Source organism: Trachinotus anak, unplaced genomic scaffold (assembly GCF_046630095.1).
Source record: "Trachinotus anak isolate AG129_WGS33_773 ecotype Australia unplaced genomic scaffold, CSIRO_AGI_Tana_v1 ptg000002l, whole genome shotgun sequence".
Classification (NCBI taxonomy): Eukaryota; Metazoa; Chordata; class Actinopteri; order Carangiformes; family Carangidae; genus Trachinotus; species Trachinotus anak.
Window position 1 is genome coordinate 5,508,617 of NW_027273853.1, and position 25,106 is coordinate 5,533,722.

At 41.7% G+C, this 25,106-nt stretch overlaps 1 protein-coding gene across 15 annotated transcripts in view; it reads right to left on the reverse strand.

Annotated features, from left to right (window-relative positions):
- The window catches only part of LOC139629595 (unconventional myosin-IXAa-like), a 174,246-nt gene that overhangs the window by 73,326 nt on the left and 75,814 nt on the right, over positions 1–25,106 (reverse strand). For 13 of the 15 annotated variants that reach the window (XM_071492319.1, XM_071492416.1, XM_071492329.1 and 10 more), the window contains 4 exons: positions 9,826–9,920; positions 9,367–9,429; positions 4,734–4,833; positions 1,484–1,537 (listed from right to left, as the gene is read on the reverse strand). In XM_071492319.1, coding sequence (XP_071348420.1) covers positions 1,484–1,537; positions 4,734–4,833; positions 9,367–9,429; positions 9,826–9,920 — 312 coding nt within the window. The remainder of the gene's footprint in view (positions 1–1,483; positions 1,538–4,733; positions 4,834–9,366; positions 9,430–9,825; positions 9,921–25,106) is intronic. The other 2 variants (XM_071492368.1, XM_071492360.1) reach the window with 1 other exon arrangement.

The following is a 25,106-nucleotide window of genomic DNA, read 5'->3' on the forward strand; positions in this document are numbered from 1 at the left end:
GCTGATTCATTGTTATAAGATTTAGATTTTTTTTTAAATCACTATTATAAGTCATACTTTCCCCCACCCACTGAAAAAGCTAAACCCTATTGATATTATCTTCTTTCTTTCAGTCTTCTCTTGCTTTAAAAAAAAATGATTGTGATTGAGTGTGATTTTATACTCAAAATAAACTTACTGACTAATTATTTTCATTTTCATATCCGCCCAAAACATCCAATGTCAACTCCCACTCGCTGACACTAACATTGCAAAGAAAAGTTAAACCCTTAAATTTCTTTTTAAAACAAGTTAATTTAAGGTCATTTCTCTGCAGTGTTCATATGTCAGTATGGCACAGACCTTTTCCACTGTGGTCACTTTAAACTATCTTTGCCTCAAAAACCACATTTTGATCATAATGCTCAGAGCTTACAGTTTTTCCTGCTTTTCCTTTTCCTCTCTGACCTTGAATTTAACAACCACCTAGTCTGTCCACTGCACATTGTCCAGTTGTTATTCCTGCACTCTGTGGTGTGTGTCCAATCATAAATGTAAATGTAGTCGTTTGCTCCTTGTTTTTTCTTGTTTTTGTCCGTATGTTCACTGGGTTTCTGTATGCAGTATATTTAGTATGTTTTGTGTTTTGTTTTTTTTTCAACTTATTTGTTTTACTTGCTTTTATTTATTTTACTGTCCTTTGTACAGCACTTTGGTCAGGTCAAGCTATTTCTTTTTCTATTTTCTACTTACTCTTTTTGCCGACGCTTTTATCCAAAGTGGCTTACAAGTGAAGGACAATAGTAAAGCTACAGTGCAGTGGGAAAGCTTTGTGTATGTATTAGGTAACACATCTATTTAATACATCTATTTCGGGCTGTGTTTAAATGTGCTCTTGAAAGAAAGCTGACTTGACTTGAAGGTAAAGTCCTGAACTTCCCTTTAAAGATGGTGAATCACTCATTTCCCAACAGCAAAGCATCCAAAGCCAAATTCCGTTTAAAGGGATTCCTTTATGTTTGAATTGTGTTTGGTATATTGTCCTGCTCCTTGGTTAAAAAAAAAAAGGAATGTACAATAGTTATAATACTCTTTAAGAGACAGAAAACCTTGTCTCTGACTTTATTTTCAAAACATATAGTAAATTAGTTTTTCTGTCATTTCTCAGCGTCAAATCCTTGACATACCTCTCTTTAAATGAGATACTGAATTTAGTACAAGAAAGTAAAGAAATCCCTTGATAATAAAATAACTACAGTAAAATCATGACATTAAGGCATCCCTTTAAACACTTCAGAGGCAGTGTTTTTTTTTTATGGAGCACGAGCAGCTGAGGTCAGGCCAGGTCGCCTCCATCTTTAGTCCAGTTCAATGAAAAGCAGACATGTGTGTGTGGACAGCAGAGACGGAACAAGACCAAGACTGGCACCAACAACCCAGAGTACCATGACACACCCATGAGCACAGACGCACACAAACAGCTTGTCATCCACATGATACTGACCAGCTCGCTCTCATAGTAATTGTCCCAGTGGAGTTTGTGCGATTTCTTTGTCATCTGGAAGCAAGGCAGAGCGGGGTTAAGAAGGCAGCAAGTACACAACAACAATACGCACACTTTGAAGAGACTGAGAGAGATTACACATGGTGTTAATGTGGGTGGAAAAAATTACTAATCCTCACACACACACAAACAGACACACACATCTCCAGAGCTGCAATAATTGGATCCATGATGTGACCTAATCAGAGGTGATTGAGGATACAAGTGGTTTGAATCTCAGACACCACACGATCTTCATCAGTGTCTGTTCGCGGAGACATAACCTCGTTTCTTACTCCAATTTTCAGATATTTTGCATAAGAAAAAATTGAAGTAACTTCCATGGAGGTAACCGCGGTTACCAGGGTTATTTTTGACTGACTTCCTTTTTAGAATGAGCACAGGTTTGTTTGGTTGCACTGTAAACAGATGCAGAAGTTGTTCCTTTGATGGAGCCGCTTAACAAGTGTTTGCTGTTGCTGCAACCATGGAAACCGCAGGTGTCAACACATCAACCAGAGCTGAAATCTTAAACCTGCAAAAACCACTTATGAGGACAGGAGCAAGAAACACTGACATATCATCAGCTTTTACATAATGGGGTGAATTTGTGAGCGAACAGCTGCTTATTTACACGTGCAGCAGTTACAGAGTCATATATTATCCACTTTTAGCTCCGGTAGTTTTTTACTTTAATTCCTTAACCTTTTCATTCACTAAGAAAACCTTTTAAGAGATTCTGTGCAACACCCTTAAGTAACTCCCTCAGCTAAGAAGAAATTAAACCTTAAGTGCCATACTTATGTAGAAAACCTGCAGTGTTTTGTAGAACCAGGCCCTGGCTGGTCTCTAACTGTGTCTGTCTGCTGTTTGGAGGTGGTGCAGGTAGTGGACAGTGGGTTTTTAGAGCATTTATACTGAAAACAGCTGCTGCCTGCTGAGGCTGAAGATGACACTATGGGAACAGAGAGAATGAGCCAACAGGAAAGCTGTGGCTCGGACACTTAAATTTAAAATGCACTATAGAGCTGATTAGAGCTGCAGAATCAGGTGATATTCCTCTTGGTTCATCAATACATGCGAGCCCTTTCACACTGTCAAACTGTTTTTATGATGTCTTTTAATACACTGCTTATTATAATCGCTTTAAGTACTTGAGTCAGTGCACTAAGTTCCACCGCTGAGAAACAGACAGACACAGCGACAGACAACAAAACCCATCTTTGAGAGGGAAGAGAGCTAAATATGGATAATCACTTTTGCTCCTTTGTGACACTGTTTGTGTAAGGAATGTGTGTGTGTGTGTGTGTGTGTGTGTGTGTGTGTGTGTGTGTGTCCCTGCAACACACCAACACGCACACACATGCTCAGACAAACGCGTGCGCACACAAACACACGCGACCATCGGCGCCCTCTGCGCGAGAGCAAGCCAATGCCAGATTAACTCCTGAGTCTTGCTGTTGCCATGGAAACAGAGCTGCATGGTAACAGGCAGCCAGCAGCAAAGGAAGGCGGGAGTGGGGGGGTTTGTTGTCGTGGGGATTAAGGGAGGACGAGGAAAAAAAATTAAAAATAAAAACTGTTACTTTTTTTGGGGGGAAGCCAGAAAAGATGAACAAAGAAGATTTTTTTGTTGCCTCCCCAGCATGCAGCCATACGAGGTGGGAACATGAAGCCTGCACACATCTGCTGCCAACTGCTGAAGATGCACACATGTGGGGGCTTTTGGCAAGTGCACAAGCACACACACACACACAAACACACACACACACACAGAGATGAAGGGCTGAAATATTTTGGGCTGATGCAATCAACACTTCAGTGCTGAGAACTGCTCCGGTTATGATAAATAAGTGAAAAAGACAGAAAAGGGAGACAGAGAAATTTTCTGTCATCTTCAGAGTCTCCATCAGTCTCTCCACAAGGTGCCTCTGCTTTATTTTTTAATCATAACTCATCCTTTTCTTGCATTTGGGATGAATGTTCACTGCTTCTTAAGAGAGAAAATGGTTTTTCAATCTTCGAATCTACTCAGCACAGTAAAGTCTGAACCTCACAATGTTTCCTTCAAATCACATATTCGATCTTTTAATGTGTTGTTCTGTGTCTTTGTATCATAATAACATTTTGCCCCTCAACTGGTTCACATTAAACAGCTTCTAATTTAGTAAGAAATGCTGCTTCATCATCTTTGGTAACTGCTGACAAATGAGAGGATAACTGACGTCAAGACTAACAGTTATTACATAAAGGCCTTTTTGTCACTTTGGGCTTTCCATCCTTTCTAACATGTGGTGGCTTGTGTTTCCAAATACCTTATGACTGAGCAGAAATAAGATGTTGTCTGTGCTGCATGAGGGACTGTTTACATGGTGATGTGTCACCAGCAGACAGGACTCTCTGAGACTCATCAGCAGGGCTGGGCGTTGTTTCAAATAAGTAAAAAAAAACATGTTTGATTTGTAAATAATCAACCTGATGCTAAACTTTTAGTTTTAGACTGGTTTTAAACTTCTGTCCGTTCTCAAAAAGCAGGGGTGGGTAATGATGTTAATACTGTATGTCTGGGTGATTTAGGGCAGAGCTGTGATATAGTCTTATTGGATTTTTGTATCAATGTGATGAAGGACTTTGATTTGTCAGGTAAACACTTTGCTTCATTGGTCAAAAACAGACACTGTCTACAGTTTGTCATTACATTTTACAGTAAATATATTAAATCACAATTTATATTAATATATAAAATCACACAGACTGAATTGTGTTGCCTTTCAGCTGTACTGGTCATCAGTGTGATTATTAGCAGTGGAAATGCTAATGTACACAGCCACAGAAGATGAGACAAAATTAAAAGGCCTGGCAGCAAGTGGCAGACTTACAAATAAACAAACAAACAAACAACAAATAAATAATTAAATAAATAGATAGATAGATAGATAGATAGATAGATAGATAGACAGACAGACAGAGTGGAAAACCCAGAAATTCAAAAATATAAAATAACACATCAGATTATGACAAAAAAAAGTCTTTACGCTTGGCTGAGGTGGAAATGTTGGTGTATTATAATAAAAGTAATGGAAACTGCTGCACCTTCCTATTCTGCAACAGTTTGGCACCTGAAGGGAAAATTAATGGCACCAATTGTTTATCTTGATGTGACAACTTCTAATAGTCACATAACAGTGGTAGATGGAAAACTTGTACGCACCTGATTGAGGTAGTGGTATTCCTCAGGTTTAAGCAGGTGGAATGTCTTCCTCTCCTCTTCACTGGCTCCGGCCAACAGGTAGTAAAACACATGGTAGTTCCTACACACACACACACACACACACACACACACACACACACACACACACACACACACACACACACACACATACACACACACACACACACACACACACACACACGCACACACATACAAGTTAGAGGGTATGATCACACGATACAGCACAAAACATTTTCCCTGTATTGATTTCTTGAACAGTTTCAGTTCCTCAGAGGTGAACTGAGGACAGCAGCTTTCACATCTCCTCGCTCCACTGAAACAACGACAGAGGACGAGACTCCATCAAAGCTGTGGGGCAGAGCACAGTGAAAAACTCTCTCTATCTGCAAAACTGCAATATGAAACAAATAAGTCACACCTTCGATCCCGGCAGGCTCAAGTTTCAAGTCAAACAAAGCAGCAGTGTGGTGTGTGGGCTGGAGGTAAGGGCCCCTGATTAGCCGTGACAAAGGCTGGGGCCCCGGCCAGCGCGCCGAGATGTAATTCTATTACAGCTGGAAACGAGCTGCACGTCTCTGCACAGGGACACTTAGAGCTTGATGGAGTGGTGGAAAGTTAGGAAGTCCAGGGAGGATATTAAAGAATCCCAGAGCGTAACTGGTAGATGGGTGTTTTAAACTGAGACCTGTCCACGGCACTTGTACACAGGAGATGTAGTAGCAACAATGCTAATGTTAATAAGCCACTAAATAATATCTTTATGTTTAAGTTTCATAACATAATACAACAACTTAATTGTGGGCAGAGGAAGTCATCAGCTCAAAACATGAAAAAAAGTTGTATTTGTGTCAAACTGCATCAATCACAGAAGTAATGAGTGGAAAACGTTCATTATCTCCAGAGGGAAACATGGCTGTTAGCTCAGAGAGCAGAGTTAGCTGTTAGCTCCAGTGATCTGGTCTTTTTATGAAACATGTGGATGGTTTTGCACTGAAACTGCAGGAATAGATGCAGCTCACACTGTTAGAGTGTGTTCATGGCTGTTTAATGAACACTGCTAACGTTTGTCAGCCTGTGTCTGACCCGTGTTTGGGGATCTGTGGCAGCTGATGGAGGAGCAGACTGACGGCTTTTTTCAAATTTTTTTCGTCTCTTTATGATCCTGTGTGACTGATCAATAACACTCATTCAGTTCTGTTTACACTGCAGTCGTACGTGCATTAATGTAACACATCTGCAGATATATGCTCGGTGTATTATGTGGAAAAAGCACAATGTTCACATGTGCTAATGTTACAAATATAATATAATCACCAGAACGAGGGCACCAGTGCTCTTAACTCATGCAGCACACAAACAGCATGACTGTGTTTTTTTTAATAGTAACATTAATGTGAAAGGGCTTCTGTGCTTTTAATTTGTGCTGTTGGGCTGTGATGTTTTTTTTTATTTCTCTCTACCTGTGGAGCTAACGCAGTATGGTCTGCTTTAGCAATTTCGTTGCGACTAGCTGCTGTTTCCCAGCCAACCAAAACTGACACATGTCAATCAAAGGTGATGTGCGGTTAAACAATAAGAGGCATGCAACACAAACGGTTGTGTGTTGCCTACAAATTCACTAAACAATAAATGGTAATTTTACAGGTTTCCAACAAACTATTTCAAAGCAGTGAAAATGTCCATGTATAAGCTAATATATCATTGCACCAATGTGTTTTCTCCACCACTGCAGACCTCAAATTAACGTTAACATTTATCTCCCGTTACAACTCTCTAGCAAATTGTTGCTGCATAATCTCCTGAAGATACTAAAATATTCATACTTTTTCCTTTCTGAGCTCCATGTTCTACAAAGATTGAGGTAAATAATTAATGGGCTGAACACCTCAAATAACTCTCATTTAACATTTCCTCCTAATGAACATTGAATGAGCTTCCAAAATAGTCGACTAACTAGTCAGCAGGCTGGTTGGCTTAACTCACCACAGTGCACTGTAACAAATAAACACACATGCAGATCAGGTTGCTTGTTGGATCTGGTTGTTCCAGGGCACAGGGCGCTTGTTATTTCCCTTAATGAAGCCGTTATCCTCATGGACGCTGAACTAAAAACCAGAACCCCTGACCCCAAACCACACTTGAGAAAAACAAGTCTTGCTGACCCGCCACAGAGCTTAAGGCAGCGTTTAACAACCATCTTTCTGCCAAAACATGTTCAAATATGCCAAAAATCAGAATCAGACTTTATTCACCAAGTGCACGTGTCCAAGGAATTTGCAGCAGAAATACAATAGAAATACAGTAACAATACAGTAGAAAAATAAGATTAGATGCCTGGTCACGAGAAAATAATGAAAAACTGCAGTAATACACTTGTAAATACTTAAATAAATAGACGTCATATGATAATATTAAAAAAAAAACAATATATACAACTAAGTTTACAAGGGAGCTAAGGTCTTGTGATGAGTCACATGTACATGGTGTGTAAAGATACTGGTAATGTTGCTGGTTAGGTCCAGTAAAATAAGTGATTTAGATAACTACACACACATCAGAGTTACAACACAGCACACATTTATTCAGCTCTACTCATGTGGCCTTTGATAAAAATACACAATCACTCGCTTTGATTGTGAGAATACTGAGGTTGTGTTCATGAAAATGTGACTTGTGTCCTGCCTGGAAGTGACGTGGTCTTTCTCTGTGAGTCAGACTCTAAGTGCTGGGTTCACATGGGTCAGGCTTGGAAAATGAAAACAGTTGCATCTGCACTGTCGGCAACGGCTTGATATTTTTTCGCCACAGTGAACATAAAACAGTCTCGAGTTAAAATAGATTCAGATTTGTTTTTCTTTCTCCAAACCTCAGCTCTGCCTTACTTCACCTCTCACCTGTCTTGCACCTGCGTTGACTAGACTGCAGAGAGATGTTTTAAACAACTTGTTCCAGCTCACAACAGAAGACTGGCATATATAACTACCTAAATATTCTCAACATACTTGGTTACTTTAATTTATTTTAATATTTTTCTGTGTCTGTCTTTAGCTTTTAACTGGATAATTTTGAAGGCCAGTGTAAAATCACTGACTGAAAAAAAAAGAATCGATTGATGAAACATTTTTACCTTATTCATTTTAGTCAAACTACAGTGTGACACCCAGCCTGCTGCCTCTTTTTTGTGGAATATATGTCACACGTGTCACTATTTGTGGACCATTTTCTGACTTTCACTACCGTCCCATCAAAGTGCAGAGTCATAAAGCCTGACAGGATCCCTGGAAAGCTCAGCTGGTTCCCTCCCCTTGATTTTTTCCCCTGTGCTGGGGTCGCACAGAGGCAGTCTGTCAGGGAGCAGCTTTATGATTTAAGCCAGTTTGTAGTTTATCATCAGCCTGTCTGCTCTCCCTCCACCTCTCTGTTCCAGGTCTGAGCCGACTGGGAGGTCCTGTCTCTAGTTTCTACCCTATCAATATGGCCGCCAGGCGCTGTCATCAGGATGAAACGGACACCTAAGGCCAACCTGGGTTAGAGGGATTAGATGACCAGTGGAGGGTTTTACGTTGTTTTTTTTTTACACCCCTCACAAAGACATTTTTTTTCTGTTGCCTGAGAGAGATATGGAGACAGAGGTGGTGTGGAGAAGAAACTGTGTGTGTGTGTGTGTGTGTGTGTGTGTGTGTGTGTGTGTGTGTGTGTGTGTGTGTGTGATACAAACATAGTGGGTTTCTACTGTACGTGAGTGTGTGAAAAGAGACAAGAAGTGAGAACAGACAGTGTTGTCACTGCACTAAACGGGAAACACAACCAACCTCTACGAGATGTTCTCAAAAAGAGAAGACGCCTGATGTGTAATTAAACAAATGATTAAAAGGAAAAATTGTGTCCCGTTTGCATAAATGACCGAACTCAGATGGAAACCTGATAGCTGAGGAAAGGGCAGAGGGCCATTTCAGCCCAATGCATCTTCAGCCTGCAGAGGAAATGAAGGCTGTTTCAGTGTTGAGTTTCTCAGACAGAGAACGCACGAGTGCAGAGATATCGATTTGACATCTCATCTCTCAAATAAGCAGCAATACTCTTCTCAACGTTTCCAGTTTCTAATGTAGAACCACAGCACATCGCATCAGCCAGGGTTACTTCAAGTTCATTATTTTCATTTTTTTAGAGAAAAAAAAGGACTTTAAAAACAGATTTGTTTGAACTGAGATTTTATATCGACACACAAAACTGGGTAGGGCTCTCTTAAAATAAGCACCTTTCAAGAAATGGGCAGAACTTGAAAATGAGCTGTTGATTAAGCCAGAGAGGGCTGGAACTGCAAATGGGATTGTTGAAATAAATATATTGATTAATTTTTTTTAATAATAAAAGTAAATGCTGATGAAATCCCATGTCGACAGTCTAACATGCAGGGGAACCTGGGACAAAATCTAACCACGTGAGCAGGTTAGACTGTGGTTACTGAGCCAACTAGGTGACAATATGTCAACGCAAAGTCTGTCAGATGCACCAGAGATGAAATGATCAGGAACAATGATCAGCAACATGTTCAGTGACTCTGGATCAGCTCTGATAAAACCACTGCTGTCTGTCTGATGCCTCCACCCACCTCTCATTGTGCTCCTGGTACACCAGACGTGATTTCTCCAGCAGGTACTTCTCCACATAGGCTCTGAAAACCACACGCACACATTTGTTAATATGCAAACACTAAACTAAATATTGTAAAATGTTGAATGATACGTTATTAAGGTATCAAAGACCACTATTACTTAAGTCGTCTAAATGACTGTTTTCTTATCATGATGATATGTGATCAATGTAGGATATTGATTACCGGTTATTTTACGTGATTATCATCTGTGAAGCATGAATTAAGCCACCATTGATTGGTGAGTAATTATTAAATAACAATTTCCCCATCTGTTTTTGTGCATGCCTGTGACTGTGAATTGTGCACCTGTTTCCATTTCTATACCTGTGTTGTATGTGTGTGTGTATATGTGTGTGTGTGTGTGTGTGTGTGTGTGTGTGTGTGTGTGTGTGTGTGTGTGTGTGTGTGTCTCACCCCCTGACAGTGCCGCTCTCCTGGTAGTTGACCTGGATGAACTTGCCGAAGCGGCTAGAGTTGTTGTTGTGGGCTGTCTTGGCGTTCCCAAACGCCTGAGGAGAAAAAGGAAAGAGTCACCTCTGGGTCAACATATCGCCATGGAGACAGGTGATGATTGGCAGGTACAACAGCTTAATGCTTAGCTAACACTAAAGATGGAAGTGTCTGCACCACTAACGCGTGTGTGGATACTGTAATGGCTCAGTGTACTCTGTGCTCATGATCTGTGTGTCATGTGACACAAAGTGTGATAAAGACGGATCAAATCCGTTCATCAACAAACAGAAAAGCTCAGTTCTAGACTCAGACTGCAGGGTCTTAAAACACTGAGTGTCCACAGGCAAACTTAATGATGGGAACTGAACTCTGGACCAAAGTGAAAAAATGTGTTGGGAGTAGAGGCAAAAGCTACCAATCACAGCACTGTAATAGAGGTCATGAGGCTCAGGGAAGGGGCCTGCAAGAGGCAGGCACACACACACACACACACACACACACACACACACACACACACACACACACACACACACACACATACTTCTATCTTTGTGAGGACACTCATTGACATAATGCATTCCCTAGCCCCTTACCCTAACCTTAACCATCACAACTGAGTGCCTAACCCTAACCCTGACCCTGACCTTAACCTAAACCTAATTCTAACCATAACTCTAAAACCAAGTCTTAACCCTCAAAATGTGATTTTAAGGCGTCTCAAAAAGTGAGGACCGGCCAAAATGTCCTCACTTTCCCAAAATGTCCTCACTCTGTTAGTAAAATACTTTTTTTGGTCCTTACTATGTAGCAAGTACAAGTACACACATATACACACACACACACACACACACACACACACACACACACACACACACTCAGACACGTCAACCATGCACTAAACTGCCAAATTCCTATGAAAGCAAACACGCTGCAGAGCTGAAAACAGACTCAGTCACAACTCGTGGGAGTCTGTGGGCATTTCTGTAAAAACACACACACACACACACACAAACAGTGTGCAAACACACACAGGGAGTCCATCATTAGAGGCCCCTGGAGGACTCATTCAGGTTCTCATTAGGAGTCTGATGGGCCCCAACGGAGATGGTTGGAAGAGGAGAGGAAACAAGGAGAGACAATGAAGAGAGGTGGGGAAACGAGGAGAGGACAGGAGAGGAGAGGAGAGAAAACAAGGAAAGGAAACAATGAGAGAAAATGAAGAGAGGTGGGGAAACGAGGAGAGGAGAGGAGAGAAAACAAGGAAAGGAAACAAGGAGAAATGAGGAGTAAAAGGATGGGAGAGGAGACAAGAAGAAACAAGGAAATGGAAATTGGGGAAGGTGACAAGGAGAGGAGAGGAAACAAGGAAAGGATATAGGGAGGGAAAGGGAGAAACATTTTGAGAAAGAGAGATTTTGTGGAGATGCTGGAAAAGAAAGAAAAAAGCAGAGGGAGAGTGAATGGAGGTGGAAGGAAGGGAAGATTATCTAGGAAAAAATGAAAGGAATGAAGAAGGAGTGAAGCCAAGAGGAGAAGACAAGACAAAAGATGGAGGAAATGAGGACAGGATCAAAAACAAAGGAGAGAAGAATTACAAGTGAGCTTAGGAAGAGGGGGGGGTGGGGGGGATGGGGGGGGGGGTGATAGGAGCAGGGAGCAAGAAGAAAAATGGAAAAGGAAAATTCAGAGAAAGTGTGAGACATTAGACAGGCAGAGAAACATATTTTCATATCTGAGCGCTGCAGTTCACAGAAGCAGGGGTGAAATCTCAGGCTGATGCAATCAGCATTTGGGAGTTAAGATAAATGACTAAATAAGAAACAGCAGAGAGAAGGCGAGATGAGGGAACAGGGAGAGAGAGGAGTGGGCGTCAGATAATTGATTGTGGCTGCTGGGTGAACACGACAACAGAGGAATAACACGGTTAATAAAAGTAAAATCCTGCTCCTGAATCAGGCTTTGATCTCTGTGATGATTCATTCAGAAACAACCCCCTACACCACCAACACCCCCAACCTGAGACACATGTAACAGCCCCAAACAGACAGAGAGGAAAATACAAGGCAGATCTTTCTCTTCTGCCCATTTTCCATCCTTTCATTCCCCCCACTCTCTCCATCAGATCCCTTCAGAATAAAAGCCCATGATCTGAGACACACACAGAGAGGGGAAGAGTGGACCAGCAGTGAGCTCTCCTTCACTTCCCTCAGTCCAAAATGTAAATCGAAACTGCAATTCACATGATAATGACAGAGCTTTCATCCTCCATCATCTCGGGATATGAGAGCCCCTCTGTGGCAAAATATTTCCACTTTTCAGTTTCGGAGGAAAATCCACTTCCCGAAAAGATTGAACTCGGAGTGAAATGAGTCCGGCTCTAATGGAAACTGTCAATGACAATCAAACCACTGCTGGCACAAGACACACACAGGGAGGAGGGGGCAGACAGGGGAGACTGACTCTGTGTGTGTGTGTGTGTGTGTGTGTGTGTGTGTGTGTGTGTAGAAGGATGTATGTACTGTTTGAGCTGATAATCTATGCACCTCTGTAGGCATGTGTGCCATATGGTGGATGCATGCAGCGTGTTTGTGTGTGTGTGTGAAAGAGATTAACGAGCAGGGCGGCAGTGTCTGGATGATTTAGTGGTGAACTCTGCTTCATGGTCAACGCCTGCTGTGACCACAGCACAGGAAAACACACACTGTGAGTCGGTGATTACTCTGTTTGTGTGTATGTAGTCTGTGTGCATGTGTGTGTGCTAAACATAAGGGTGTGTGGAGGCGGAGAGAAAAGGGAGAGAACAAGAGAGAGGGGGCGAGTATGAAGACCAAACTGAACAAAAACCAAAACTTCATTTTATTTGGTCTCTGCGGTTCCTCTCAGCAGCACTTCTGGCCTCTTTTTAGCCCTTTGCTGAGCGTCATCCTCGTCTTTCTTTCTCCTCATTTCAACCGTCGACTTTCAAATAAAAGACTATCGATCAAACCGTTTTCTGCAAGCAAAATAGACTGGACGTCCCTCTCCCCAGCAACCTTTTCCAACTCCTCCTGGGGGATCCCAAGTTGTTCCCAGGCCAGGTGAGATATATAATCTCTCCGGCGTGTTCCGGGTCCACCCTGAGGCCTCCTGCCAGTTGGACGTGCCTGGAGCGCCTCAAAAGGAAGGAGCTGATGAGACCTCCTGATCAGGTGCCTGATCCACCTCAACTGGCTCCTTTCAAGGAGCTGTTGTTCTTCTCCGAGCTCCCTCTGAGTGTCAGAGCTCCTCACCCTGTCTGTAAAGGCTGAGCCCAGATACCCTTCGAATCTGAAATCTGAAAACACTTCTCTGTGTCGTTTCTAGAGCGCATGGACAAAAAAAAAAAAAATTGTGAAGAGAAAAAAGAGATTTACTGTACTGATGACTGTAGAGAGGTGATGACGCACACGTTTACCTTGTGTACCGATGACCTGCTGAATTTATAAGTCAGTCTATTGTTGTTGGGAGCGGCAGGGAAATTTCAGCACAGACAAACGGCGCCAAGTTCAGCGTAATTATTGTAAAAATAAAGTCTATAATAGCTCATAAAGTCAAACAGTTATACAAGATGTAAGATTTTTCCAAATTAGCATGTAGCATGTGTTCAGTGGCCTTATGCTGGTCTGTGGTCCAGGGGTTGGGAACCATTGTGACATTGTGTGTTCAGTGTTGGGCTTCAGTTCATCTTAGGTCAAATCTGAAAACGGCTCTAAAACGGCTAAAAAATGTGAAAATGTGCTGTATTTATTTGAAATGTACAGAGACATACTGTACATGTCAAGAACATGTAACATTTTTTGACACAATGTTTGGATTTTTTTGTTTGGATCTTGGTCTATGACAGGCAACAAGAAACTTCGCAAACTGTGATTTCATGTTTCCTCTTTTATAAAAAACAAAAAAAAAAAAAAAACAACACATGTTGCCTGGAGGACACGTTCAAGAACAAGAAATACTGAGTGCGTATATTTGCAGTTCCCATAGTCTTAAATTGTCATTTCAATTTGAAATTCAACATGACTCAATACAAACTGAATTAACCCCAGTCCTCACTGCATCGCCTGTGGTGCCGTATGGAGTCCAGAAATAACCCCAGTGTGTTGAAAACAGCTCACCACAGTGTCCATTTGTACAAATCAAAGATACACAGCTTAGCCAGCCATATGTTAGTTTTTATGATGAATCAAATGTGCTGACCCCAAGGCTTAATCCTGCCCAGACTGTGTGAGTGTGTGAGTGTGTGAGTGTGTGAGTGTGTGAGAGTGTGTGTGTGTGTGTGTGCGTATCCTTATGTCCAAATGGCAACATTGGCTTCATACCGACAGTATGCTAATGTATGCTCATACGCTGTGTTAGCCCCTGCAGGCTCTTCCACGCTGTCACATTACGTTAGCCAGTTGTTTCCTCCAACACTGCACAAAACCTCAACTCCTCACCCTCAGAGGAGGAAGGATGTGGTGCGGCTATTTCAGAACAGGATTTAGCGTGTTAAGTGATGAGGGGAGTGGGACGAAATGGGAGCTAGCTTGTTAATTAGCATGTCAAGGCTTTCCTCAGAGCAGGGGCTAAAATCAGCTCAGATACCAATGCTCATAACCTGGTGCCCCCCCCCCCCCCCCCCCCCCCCCCCCCCCCCCCCAACTCTTCCATTTCTTTTCTTTTTGGTCTCTTACTCCAGTACAGCTGCAGCTTTTCCCCAAACACTCTCAAAACCTATTAGGTGACCTAGATTATGAAAAACAAGTGGAGACGTGCCAAATGACTGCTGGGCCCGCTTCCATTCGTTTTTTTTTTAATGTGTTTCATGGAGTGCTGAGTGGTTAAAATTATTGATGCTGGCTGCGGAGCTCTGATGTCCAGGTGATGGTGACTGCTTGCTTCAGCAGGATATTTTGTGAGTTTCTTTTTGCCTGCATGAATATCCAGGTCGAGGGAACGAGGGTAAGACCTACCCAGACTTACTTAGACCTTTATTTCATGCTAGACTGGTCCCCTGTGAGTCTAATCAACTGTTATGTTGGTACGCAAACGTAAACATGGCCACCGTTATCCTTGACTTCAGCACATTTGTTGGCCACACTGTATTTTATGGGTTTATAATTTCATAGTTATTTCCAAATAGTGTCTAATATGTAATTTAGTGTTAATAACAGGGAAAATAGAGATGCTGTACTATTTTTACAACTGCGTTGAATTAATACTACTTAGAATATGGACACAAAAGCACAAATTGTGTTTATTTTCAAAAGGAAAAAAAAATCATCTTTCTATCCTTTGTTTGGCTGAGGATAGAAGAACAGAAACTATTTAGAAAAGGGTGAGGGACTTCAGTTCAACAATATAAAAAGGTGGCATTAAACTTGTTTATGTACAGAAAATCCCTCTATTTAGCATTTGCAAGCAGCATATAAAAATGAATATATGGTTTATAACACACCATAATGTAGTTGTAAGTGGAGGATAGTGGAAACATAGTTATAATAATATAAAATATGTCTTCTGACAAATACTGTATGTACATTAATTAACACTTAAACATCCCTTTATCTGCTAACAATTACATTATGTTATAAACCATTTATAAATGTTTGTACATTGCTTTTCAAATGGGGACTTCAAGTAAAGTATTATCATGAAAACTTAGACAATTCAATATCTCCTAAAACTCTGTGCATTCAGTGGCTGTCACGAGGTCCAGGGACCTGTATACAATTAATATTAATGTGTTTTGATTTTAATATGGAACCAAAACCTGAATAAGGGGAGGTTGGTTGAATTTTATACTTCAGTAGAGCTCAAGGGACTGATCATGTGACACTCTGGTTGACAAAGAAATCTTAAATCATTTAAATCAATTTATATTTAGTCATTACTGAAAAATGATATCACATTTATAGAGCAGGCCACATTATGCTGGGTGGCAGCTGTGAGTCATAAATTATACATGTGACTGACACTGTCAGCATTCACTGCAGAGCTGCAACTATTTTCATGGTTGACTAATTATTTAAGTACTTTTTCACACAAAAAAGTGCAGTTTTCAGCCTCTCAAATATAAAGATTTCCTTCAATATGTTTTGCTATTAATAGTTGCAGCCTTAATTCACTGCACTGTAAACACACAATGATATTCACTTGCTGCAGGGGCAGTTTTGTGTTTGGCCAGCACTCGTCCAAACAGCAGGTTACTTTAGTTTCATTTTGCTGCTTTTGTAAATTCTGCTTCAACACCAGCAGGTAGGACAGAAGTGCTCAACCTTCCAACCTGCCAATTCATCCCAACAAAAACTAACCAGAAACCTCTGCTCTGCATTCACCCTGTGGGTGCACAGCAGCAGCACAGCTACGCTATCTGCATGCAGTGTGTCAGTCAAGCTGATACACACATCTTCCATCCAATGAAAGATGCTGCAGATACAGTAAATGTCAACACCTACATAGACACACACACCCAAGATCACAGGCTTGGAGGGAGACACTTACCCATTTACCGCTTCATTACACATCTATAACATGACAGGAACAGGTCGCCATGTTGCACCGATGATACGCAGTTAACAGTAACACACACTGAACTGCACTTTTGACAGCTTCATCACTGATAAGTCAGATAGCAACTGGAAAGTCCTCATACACACGTCTCTAGGATCATCCCTTTATGATATTTAAGAATGACCAGAGAGACAAAGAGAGAGGGGACATTTCTCACTCCTCAAATTAGGAAAAAATGATTCAAGAATAGGATTTAATGCAAGTGTGTTAAAGCCCTGTCCCCTAATCAAAGGCTTCTCCTTTCAAAGACGTGTTCAATAAACGAGTTCCAGCCCACTGGGCCTTTATTAAAGGAGAGGTCTGCTCCTTCGCGTTTCTCTGCCCTACAAGCACGTTAGAGTGTGACAGAAATACAGACAGACACAGTCACAGAGGAATGTAGTACGGTGGCCCTGAGAGCTCAATATAATATAATACATCAGTGCAAGTGCTTCCCATTTGTGTCCCCTGGAAACACTTTTGTTGTGTTCTCAGTGTTTGCAGCGCACGTCATTTGCTTGCGTTTTGTGTATTTGTACGTTTTCTTCAGTTGCAGTGCGTTTGGCTCTCAGGGCCACCGTACTGTAAAGGTAAGACTGAGAGCTACACTCAGTTGATCTAACTTAAAAGCTGACATTAAAAGAGTACTCCACCTGCTTAGCATTTCCTCCTCTTAACACTGTTTGACTTGCAGCAGCTTTTTACAACAAAAAGGTTGATGCAGCAGAAACAACAACATCATTTTTATTTTTATTTTATGAATTCTTTAAAATGTGAAAACCTGTCACCCACAGGTTTTGACCAACAGCCACACCTGAGGTGACCACATCCTGAGGAGGTAGATCAGGCTGTCCGCTGATCAAAAGGTTGATGGTTCAGTTCCCGACTCGTCCAGTCTGCAGTTCTAAGTGTCCTCAGGCAAGATACTGAACCACTAAACCACCTCCCCATGTATCATCAGTGTGTGAATGTGTGTGTGGTTGATAAGACTAGGAAAGCACTACATTAGTGCTGTCCATTTACCTACATTACCCACAATGCTACTGCACTGCCGACAGTTTAGTGACAACTCCTTCACTCAGATGAAGCTATTTTCAGCTCCCACTATAAAAGTCTGCACACTGCATGATGTTTGTATCACTTCTTTTATTTTGTCCGTACCTTGTCTTATGCATTGTTTGTATTCACGTGCTGTTTGTTCTATAAGACAGATGTGACTTTCACAAACTATTATTATTGTCATTGTTAGATTTCCTATTAGCTTCATTAAAACAAGGGGAACAGAGAGTCCCTACAGGACCAACAGCGAAAAGGTCGGCAGCAGTGATTTAATTCATTTGCCCTAGTTTCAGTGAGTTGTTTACTTTGTTGTGCTACATCACAACTAGCAACATGATGAATAAAGTATGACTGTGCACATTATATTATAGGAGCCACAGTATACAATATAATCAGAGTCATTGGGGACAAATTACATTTCCTGATTTCCCTGTTTCTTGCTGTTAAACAGCATCTGGAGCGGCAGCGGTGCCTTGAGAACAATCTTTCAGGATGATTTCATGCTGTGTGGATTCTCCCTGAGGGCCGTCTGACTCCACTTTCAGACCTCAAGGTTTTTTTTAAGGCTTTACTGCTTCCACTCGCAGCTCAGAGAGATGACATCACATCGCATTCCTCCGCTAACAGGTGCAGCTCGGCTTCACATGGCGAGCTGAGAAAACAGGCCGTGTGTGTGTGTGTGTGTGTGGTTTGAAGTAGCTTCAATGCCAGCCCTACCTCTAGGTGTGCAGTCAAGCTTGAAAACACACACTCACGCAGGAGAGCAGGTGTGTGTGTGTGAAGAGCTCTGCCCCTCGTAGTGGTGAGCTGTAACATTCATAAGATGTGACAAATGACAACATCGTGTGAGCGTGTGGGTGTGTTTGCGTTCAGCTCAAGTGAACTAGCTCCTGAATCTCTTTGAGACCCAGTCAACACTCTGAGTTGGTAAACTACCATCACACGCATCTGGACGTTCACAAGCCCTCATTAACTGGACTAACTGGTGTTTGTCACGAGCAGCTGGGAGGTTGACTCACACAGAGGGCGGAGCTCGCAAAGCTCGATCCTCTGCAAGAGGAGACAGGAAGCAAGGTGGTGTTGGTCCTTCATCACTGTCAAACTGCCCTCCAGGAGAGCACTAAACCAGGGCTGCAACTAATGATTACTGTAATTATTGATTAACCTGTTGGTGACTTTTAATTAGCCCACCAAGTAGTCATAGATATTTAAGCTATAATGATATAAAACAGAAAAAGCTGCTTTTTAAAGCTGCAAATGGTTGGTGTTTTTTCATGATAAAAGCTACTGCAGAAAAAATCCTGTAAATCAACCAATTGATTTCCAGTAATATACAGTATAAAACTGCACTAACTGACAGCACTTAGTAAGATTTTTACTGACAATATTCAGCTAATCAACAGACACTGATCTTAGTTTAGGAACAGAATGAAAGTGTAATTGTCACCTATACTTTGTAATAACAACATGATTGGCAACTCTTCAAATCTCTTCAGCCACATTTGACAGAGACACACTAACTAAGTGCTACAGTCGATCTGACTAAATACACATGACAGGGTGTGTCTCTAAAACATCAGTGTGAGCAAAGCTACTGAAGTCAGGTCAGTCACATCTTCCTCTGACTCATCTTTACAACTTGCTTGTAACTTCACCATCAGACTTTCTCTCAGCTCTTTCCTTTACAACAGACACATGAGATGAGCTCTCCTTTCTAGGAAAAAAGGAAGGAAGGGAGGGGAAAGGAGGTAAGGAAAGAGGAGGAGGTGGAGGAGGAGCAGGGTTACATAATCCTGGCGGGTCACACACTGAAGGGGCCTCATCATAACAGCCAGCACGTGAGGAGAGGAGGTGAGTTCATTTAGGTGTCGGAAAAACAAAGAAACTTAATACAGTGTTTTGATGTGGCCTGAAATTATGCACATATGCACACAAGCTTCACCAATATGAGTCAACACACAGCTGGATATTACTTCCTCAATGCTTTTATCAAAGAGCATCTTTTCCTCATTCACTGTTTAAATGTTGACATCAGTCTCATTTACTGGCTAAACGTTCAGTAGAGTCACTTAACAAAGCTACATAAACACTTATTCAATTATTGTCTCCCAGTGTTCACTAAACCTTTTTATGTGCTTCTGCTTTGCATGTTTCTGCGAGTGTCTAAAAATGCATCACAATGTTGTCTCATTTAGTCTGTATTTCTATTTATATGAATATTCTCCATTTCATTGCTATGTATGTTTGTGTTATGTGCTTGTGTGTTGCATGTTTTAAATAGTACAAATATTATTAGTGCTAAATGATCGCAGTAACTTTTTCAATCTCACATTTTTATTCTCTAATATACTTTTCAGGGTGACCTGGTAACATCTGTCCAGGAGAATACAAAAGACGAAAAACAGTCTCTTGGCTCACTTGGTCTTATTCACAGCTATGTTTATTAATGTGCACTGTCCCTGTCAAATAAACCAAAAAGTAAATAATTGAACTAGCTTCATTGGTAGGTACCTAACCAGAGATGCTTATTTGAGGAAAAAGTTGAGGCCACATTATAACGAAATGTTTTCTCAGTAACAAACAAACAGATTCACGGGAAGAGTTCGACATTTTGGAAAAAAAAAAAAAAAAAAAAAAACAGAATCAGATGAGAAGATCAGCTCCACTATCATGTCTGTCTGTTGTATGTTAATCTCTTGCCAGCAGGTGATTATCTTAGCTTAGCATAAAGACTGGAAACAGGGGGGACAGCTAGCCTGCTCTGTCCAGAGGTAAAGAAATCTGCTTCAGCACCTCTGAAGCTCAATGATTAAGACATTATATCTCATTTGTTTCATCATTTCCCTTAATGAGCTTTTGCTTTTTTTTGTTTTTTTTTTTTGCACAGTATTGACCTGCTGGTTTAATAATCAATTTATTGATTAACTGGTGCATGCAGTGGGAGTTCATTGTGTATCGTCATACTTTTAACATGTGTCTCTGTTCAAAATCTCATCTGCAGCTTCATTTCCCCTTAAACTGGATCCAAAATAAGGTAAAAACTCTGTGCTGTGATACATTAGACTTAACATGATTCACATGTGACATCAGTCGTTACATCATTTTTATCACCTGCAGAGTCGACTCGCTTTGGGTTCAGCTTTCTGAGGAGCCAGCTTCACCATGGCTCTCTATGTGGGTGTAGTCATTGGCTAATACTGCTCTGCTATTAGGTGACACACTGGGGCGGAGGTTCGTTTCATGTGGCGAGCGCGAGCAGTTAACGTCACAAAATAATGACTGGTGCTCGAATTGAAAAGCTGTGCTCGGTGACTATCACCCCGTTGAGTAAATGCTCAGTATTTATTGCCAAATTTGACCACAAGGAGTTTTAAAACAGGGCAATGAGCTGATTTTGGCCTGTGGATCCACGAAAAGGGTCTAACAGACACGGCTGTAACGTATAACAGGCTTATTCTGAACATATGCGGTTGTACTCAAGTGAGCGTTAATGTACTTTACAGTGGAGAGAGAGACAGCGCTGTGTATCATTGATTGGCACAAAATCAGCTGGAGAACAAATGTGAGAAAACATGCAGTGATCCCCATCCAGGCTAAAAAGTAGAAACTAAACAAGTAGTCACTGTTTGTCTCGTCTTCAGAGGAAATACTGACACTTCCCAGAGATTCAGATTGTGCTGTACAAGAACGGCCAAATCTGTCTGCACATATAGATTCAGAATCATCAGTAAACAGGCTGTAGTGTCTAAAGAACAGAGTCTCTGTGCAGATCCAGGATGTCGCTGCATGGATGTACAGCATTAGTCACCTGCGGCTCTTCGTTCTTGTGTGTGGAGGCTGTTTCAGGGTCGTCCTTTCAACAGGCGCCCATTACTCCATTCACACGCATGCACGCATACTTCACGTGCACACACAAAGGGACACACATCTCTGCAGACAGAAAGTCATGTGAGGTCCTTTTATGGTCGAGGAAGCTAGAGACACAGAATAATACATGACAAACACACGCACGCACACACACACACACACACACACACACACACACACACACACACACACACACACACACACACACACGCACATACACGCACACACACGCACACACACGCACACACACGCACACACACACACACCTCTGTGTTTCTGCACCTGTAAGGACCTTAACTCACATGGAGCACAGCGCAGCCCCTCAGGATCCCTGCTAGTTTATCTGTAACCTAATTGGAGCTGCAACAATTAGTCAATTAATCACTTAGTGGCTCAATAAAAACTTAATCAGCAAATATTTGAATAATCAACTAATCAAGTGAATTTTTAAGAAAAAATATAGACTCTTGTTTTAGTGTCTCAAATGTAAACATTTGCTTGTTTTTCTTGTCTTAATATTTTTAACATTAACATTATTTTAAACTGAGTATTTTGGGGGTTTTGAACTGTTGGTTGGATGAAACATGTGTCATGTTTAAAAAGACCAAACAATTAATCGAGGATGTAATTAACTATGGCAATAATCTTTAGCTGCAGCCATAAACCTGTCCGTCACAGCTCCACCCTCTCCTCTGGATAAACACAGCTGTGCAGGAGCTGCAAGTGACTCAGCAGGTATTGAAGAAGAAAAAAAACACATGAACAAAATGAGTTACATCTTTTAGAAATCAGTGTTAATGCTAGCAAGCTAGGCTAACTAGCCTCCCAAATGTTGAATCTTGTAAAATAAAACAGTGCTACGTGTCAAAAACAAACAGAACATCCTCTATCAATGTTCATCAGTCAAACAGGACTAGAGCCCAAGTTTGTATTAGAATGCATTTGAGGTAACCATCAGTTTCTCGAATAGATAATTAACCCATGAAGTTTAAAAAAAAGTTGTTTTTTTTAAAATCTGAAGATATTTCCAAAATCAAATCCATCTCCACAACCAAAGAGCAGGACGAATGAGAAAAATTCTTGACTCATTTTCTCTTTTAATATGGAAACAGGAGCACAACATAGGAAACAGGTGAAAAAGACACTTAAACAAAATGGCATACAGTGATATTAGACACTGTTTCTTAAAAAAGTAAGTAAAAGTAAGTGGTCTCAGACTTTTGGACGTCACTGTATGTAGAAAAATAGAAAAAAAAGATCTTTTAAAAACTGGAAAAATATGATAATAATAAAACAGCTGCAGCACCATCATACTTTATATTTCCTCGCACAATAAGTGAGATGTGGTCAAACTTCACTTCAACTTTCAGGACGTGACACAAACTGAACTCGTGGTTACGTGGTATGAGCTGAACCTGTTTCTAACCTTTCCTCTGAAGGCCAGTATCAAACCTCAAACAGCCTTTGAACGTATCAGGAATGTTGAAAATGTCCCCCGGTGTTGCTTAAGAAAGACAACACAACAATAGAGATGCTCACCTTGTGGTGTGTTGTCTCTGCGTGTGAGTCTCATGTGTTTTCATGTTTCAGGAAATGAGCCTGAATAATTTTAATTCTTTCGTATGAACAGAAAACTTCAGTGCAAATCCCACACAGCCAAACACATCTGTACATGTGCTGAGGAAAGTTAGATCGCACGTGGAGAAGATGACAAATCACGTCTTTCTCACACTCTCACACACATTCTCTCTCTCTCTCTCTCTCCATAAATGGCTGCTGTCACTAGAGTGCCGGTCCACATCTGGATCCCATTGGCCTCAGGAAGGGCTGAACACATAGGCCCAATAAAAGCCTCCTTCCACTGCACAGGACTGTCAACAGTTCCTCCACCACTGTTAGTGAGGAGGTGGAGACAGAGGGAGGGAAGGAGGGAGAGACAGAGGAGAGAGAAGGAGAGCAGGACGACAGGCACCGAAACATGAGGGAGGGAGAAGAAGTGGGAGAGGTGCCATGAGGAGGGAAGGGAAGGAGGCGAGGGGAGGGAGGGAGGGGGTGACAGAGAAAGGTAGAAAGAGAAGTTTCTATAACTGACAACTCCCTCCATTTAAAAAACAAAAGAAATGGTCATTAGCACATTAAACTCCCCCCACACTGGGCACTGGGCTGGACCCCTCCTCCATCCATGGCCAGACATTAGAGCAGGTCATCGACTGCAAATATCTCAGACTCACAGACAATAAACTTTTAATCAACACATTGCCGCTCTCCATAAACAAGCCTCAGAGCGCTGTTTGTTTGTTGACCGCCACGGCGACGCGTTGTGTTATTATTATACAACTAAACTGCAACAGCAAAGACTGTTCTGTTCCCTCTGCTGCTTTAAACCGCCTCCAACATAAACAAGCTCTCCAGCATCACACGTCTCCGACTCCCCACACCCAGGCTCCCAGACGAGAACAACAGAGGCATCAAGCTACACTTCACGTTGCTGCCATGTGGTCCAGGATACAGGACTCATACATGGATCTATGGATCTATCTGTCTGTCTGTCTGTCTGTCTGTCTGTCTGTCTGTCTATCTATGGTTAAAACATCCTTTATGAGCTTTTATTCAGATGAGATTGTCCTCAATGATATTGTCGTATCTCGTTGCTGCATCCTGACCAAAAGTGTGTTTTGTCTTTTTAAAGAAACAGTTTGACACTTTGCGGAAAAACACTTTCTGACTCACTTTCTGGCTGAGAAAATTAATATATCACTCTCTATTGTAAATACTGTTGCTGCAGTGAGCTGGTAGCTTAGCATAAAGACTGGAAACATGGGGAAACAGTTCGGTTATCGTGGGGGTCTTTGTTCAGAATCGAACCAAGACATTGTGGCTATGTACATTAACACTTTTTATACAACAACAGTGCGACAGTGAGAAGAAACAGTGGCATCAAATGTCAGTTTGTATCAGAAAGGCCGACTCTTCCACCTGACCTGAGCATTCAATTTATTTTTCTGCCTTTTTCCTTTTACTCTCTGGTGTTGCGACTCCGGTTTTCTTCTTCACAATTTTTTTTAAAAAGTGCATAAAACAGCTGGATGAAAACCTGCAAAGACACTGAGAGGCACAGGTCTGTGTTTAACGCCACCTGATGAAATGTTTATGACTCGGCCAACAACTGGCTCCAGAGCTGTGTGTGTGTGTGTGTGTGTGTGTGTGTGTGTGTGTGTGAGTGTGACTACTGTCTATGTCAGTTCAGCCATACCTCATAAATGCCCTAGCCTCATGTTGTCTGCCTCTGCCAGGGTAGCTGTTAGCAAGTTGCGTGTGTTTTTCAACTTCGACTACACGCTCTCTGATAGAAAAAAAAAAACAGCCTGCGAAGAAAAACATACACATTTCAACAAACATCAAGACGCCTATTCCACCCCAAAACACCTTCGCTTCGATCCAGCGCTCTAACACACCACAGCCTTTCCTCGTTTGGCAAATCCTGAGCGTTCCTGGGAACGTGCTCGGAGCTGGCGGTGAGCCTGTGACGCAGCACGGTGTGACTGACAGAGAATTTAACTCAGTGTGCGAGGTGGTGTGGGAAAATCCCACGGCTGAGTGTGTGGAGGTGTTAATCCCTCGAGAGCTGGACTCCTACATGCTGCTGTGTGTGTGCTGCAGCGAGAGATGATTAATTCTGGATTTCAGTGGGAGGGGTGTGTGTCTGGAGAGGGAGCGCGCACTGTAGTGTGTGTTTGTGTACATTATACAGCGTAGGTGCGTCAGTG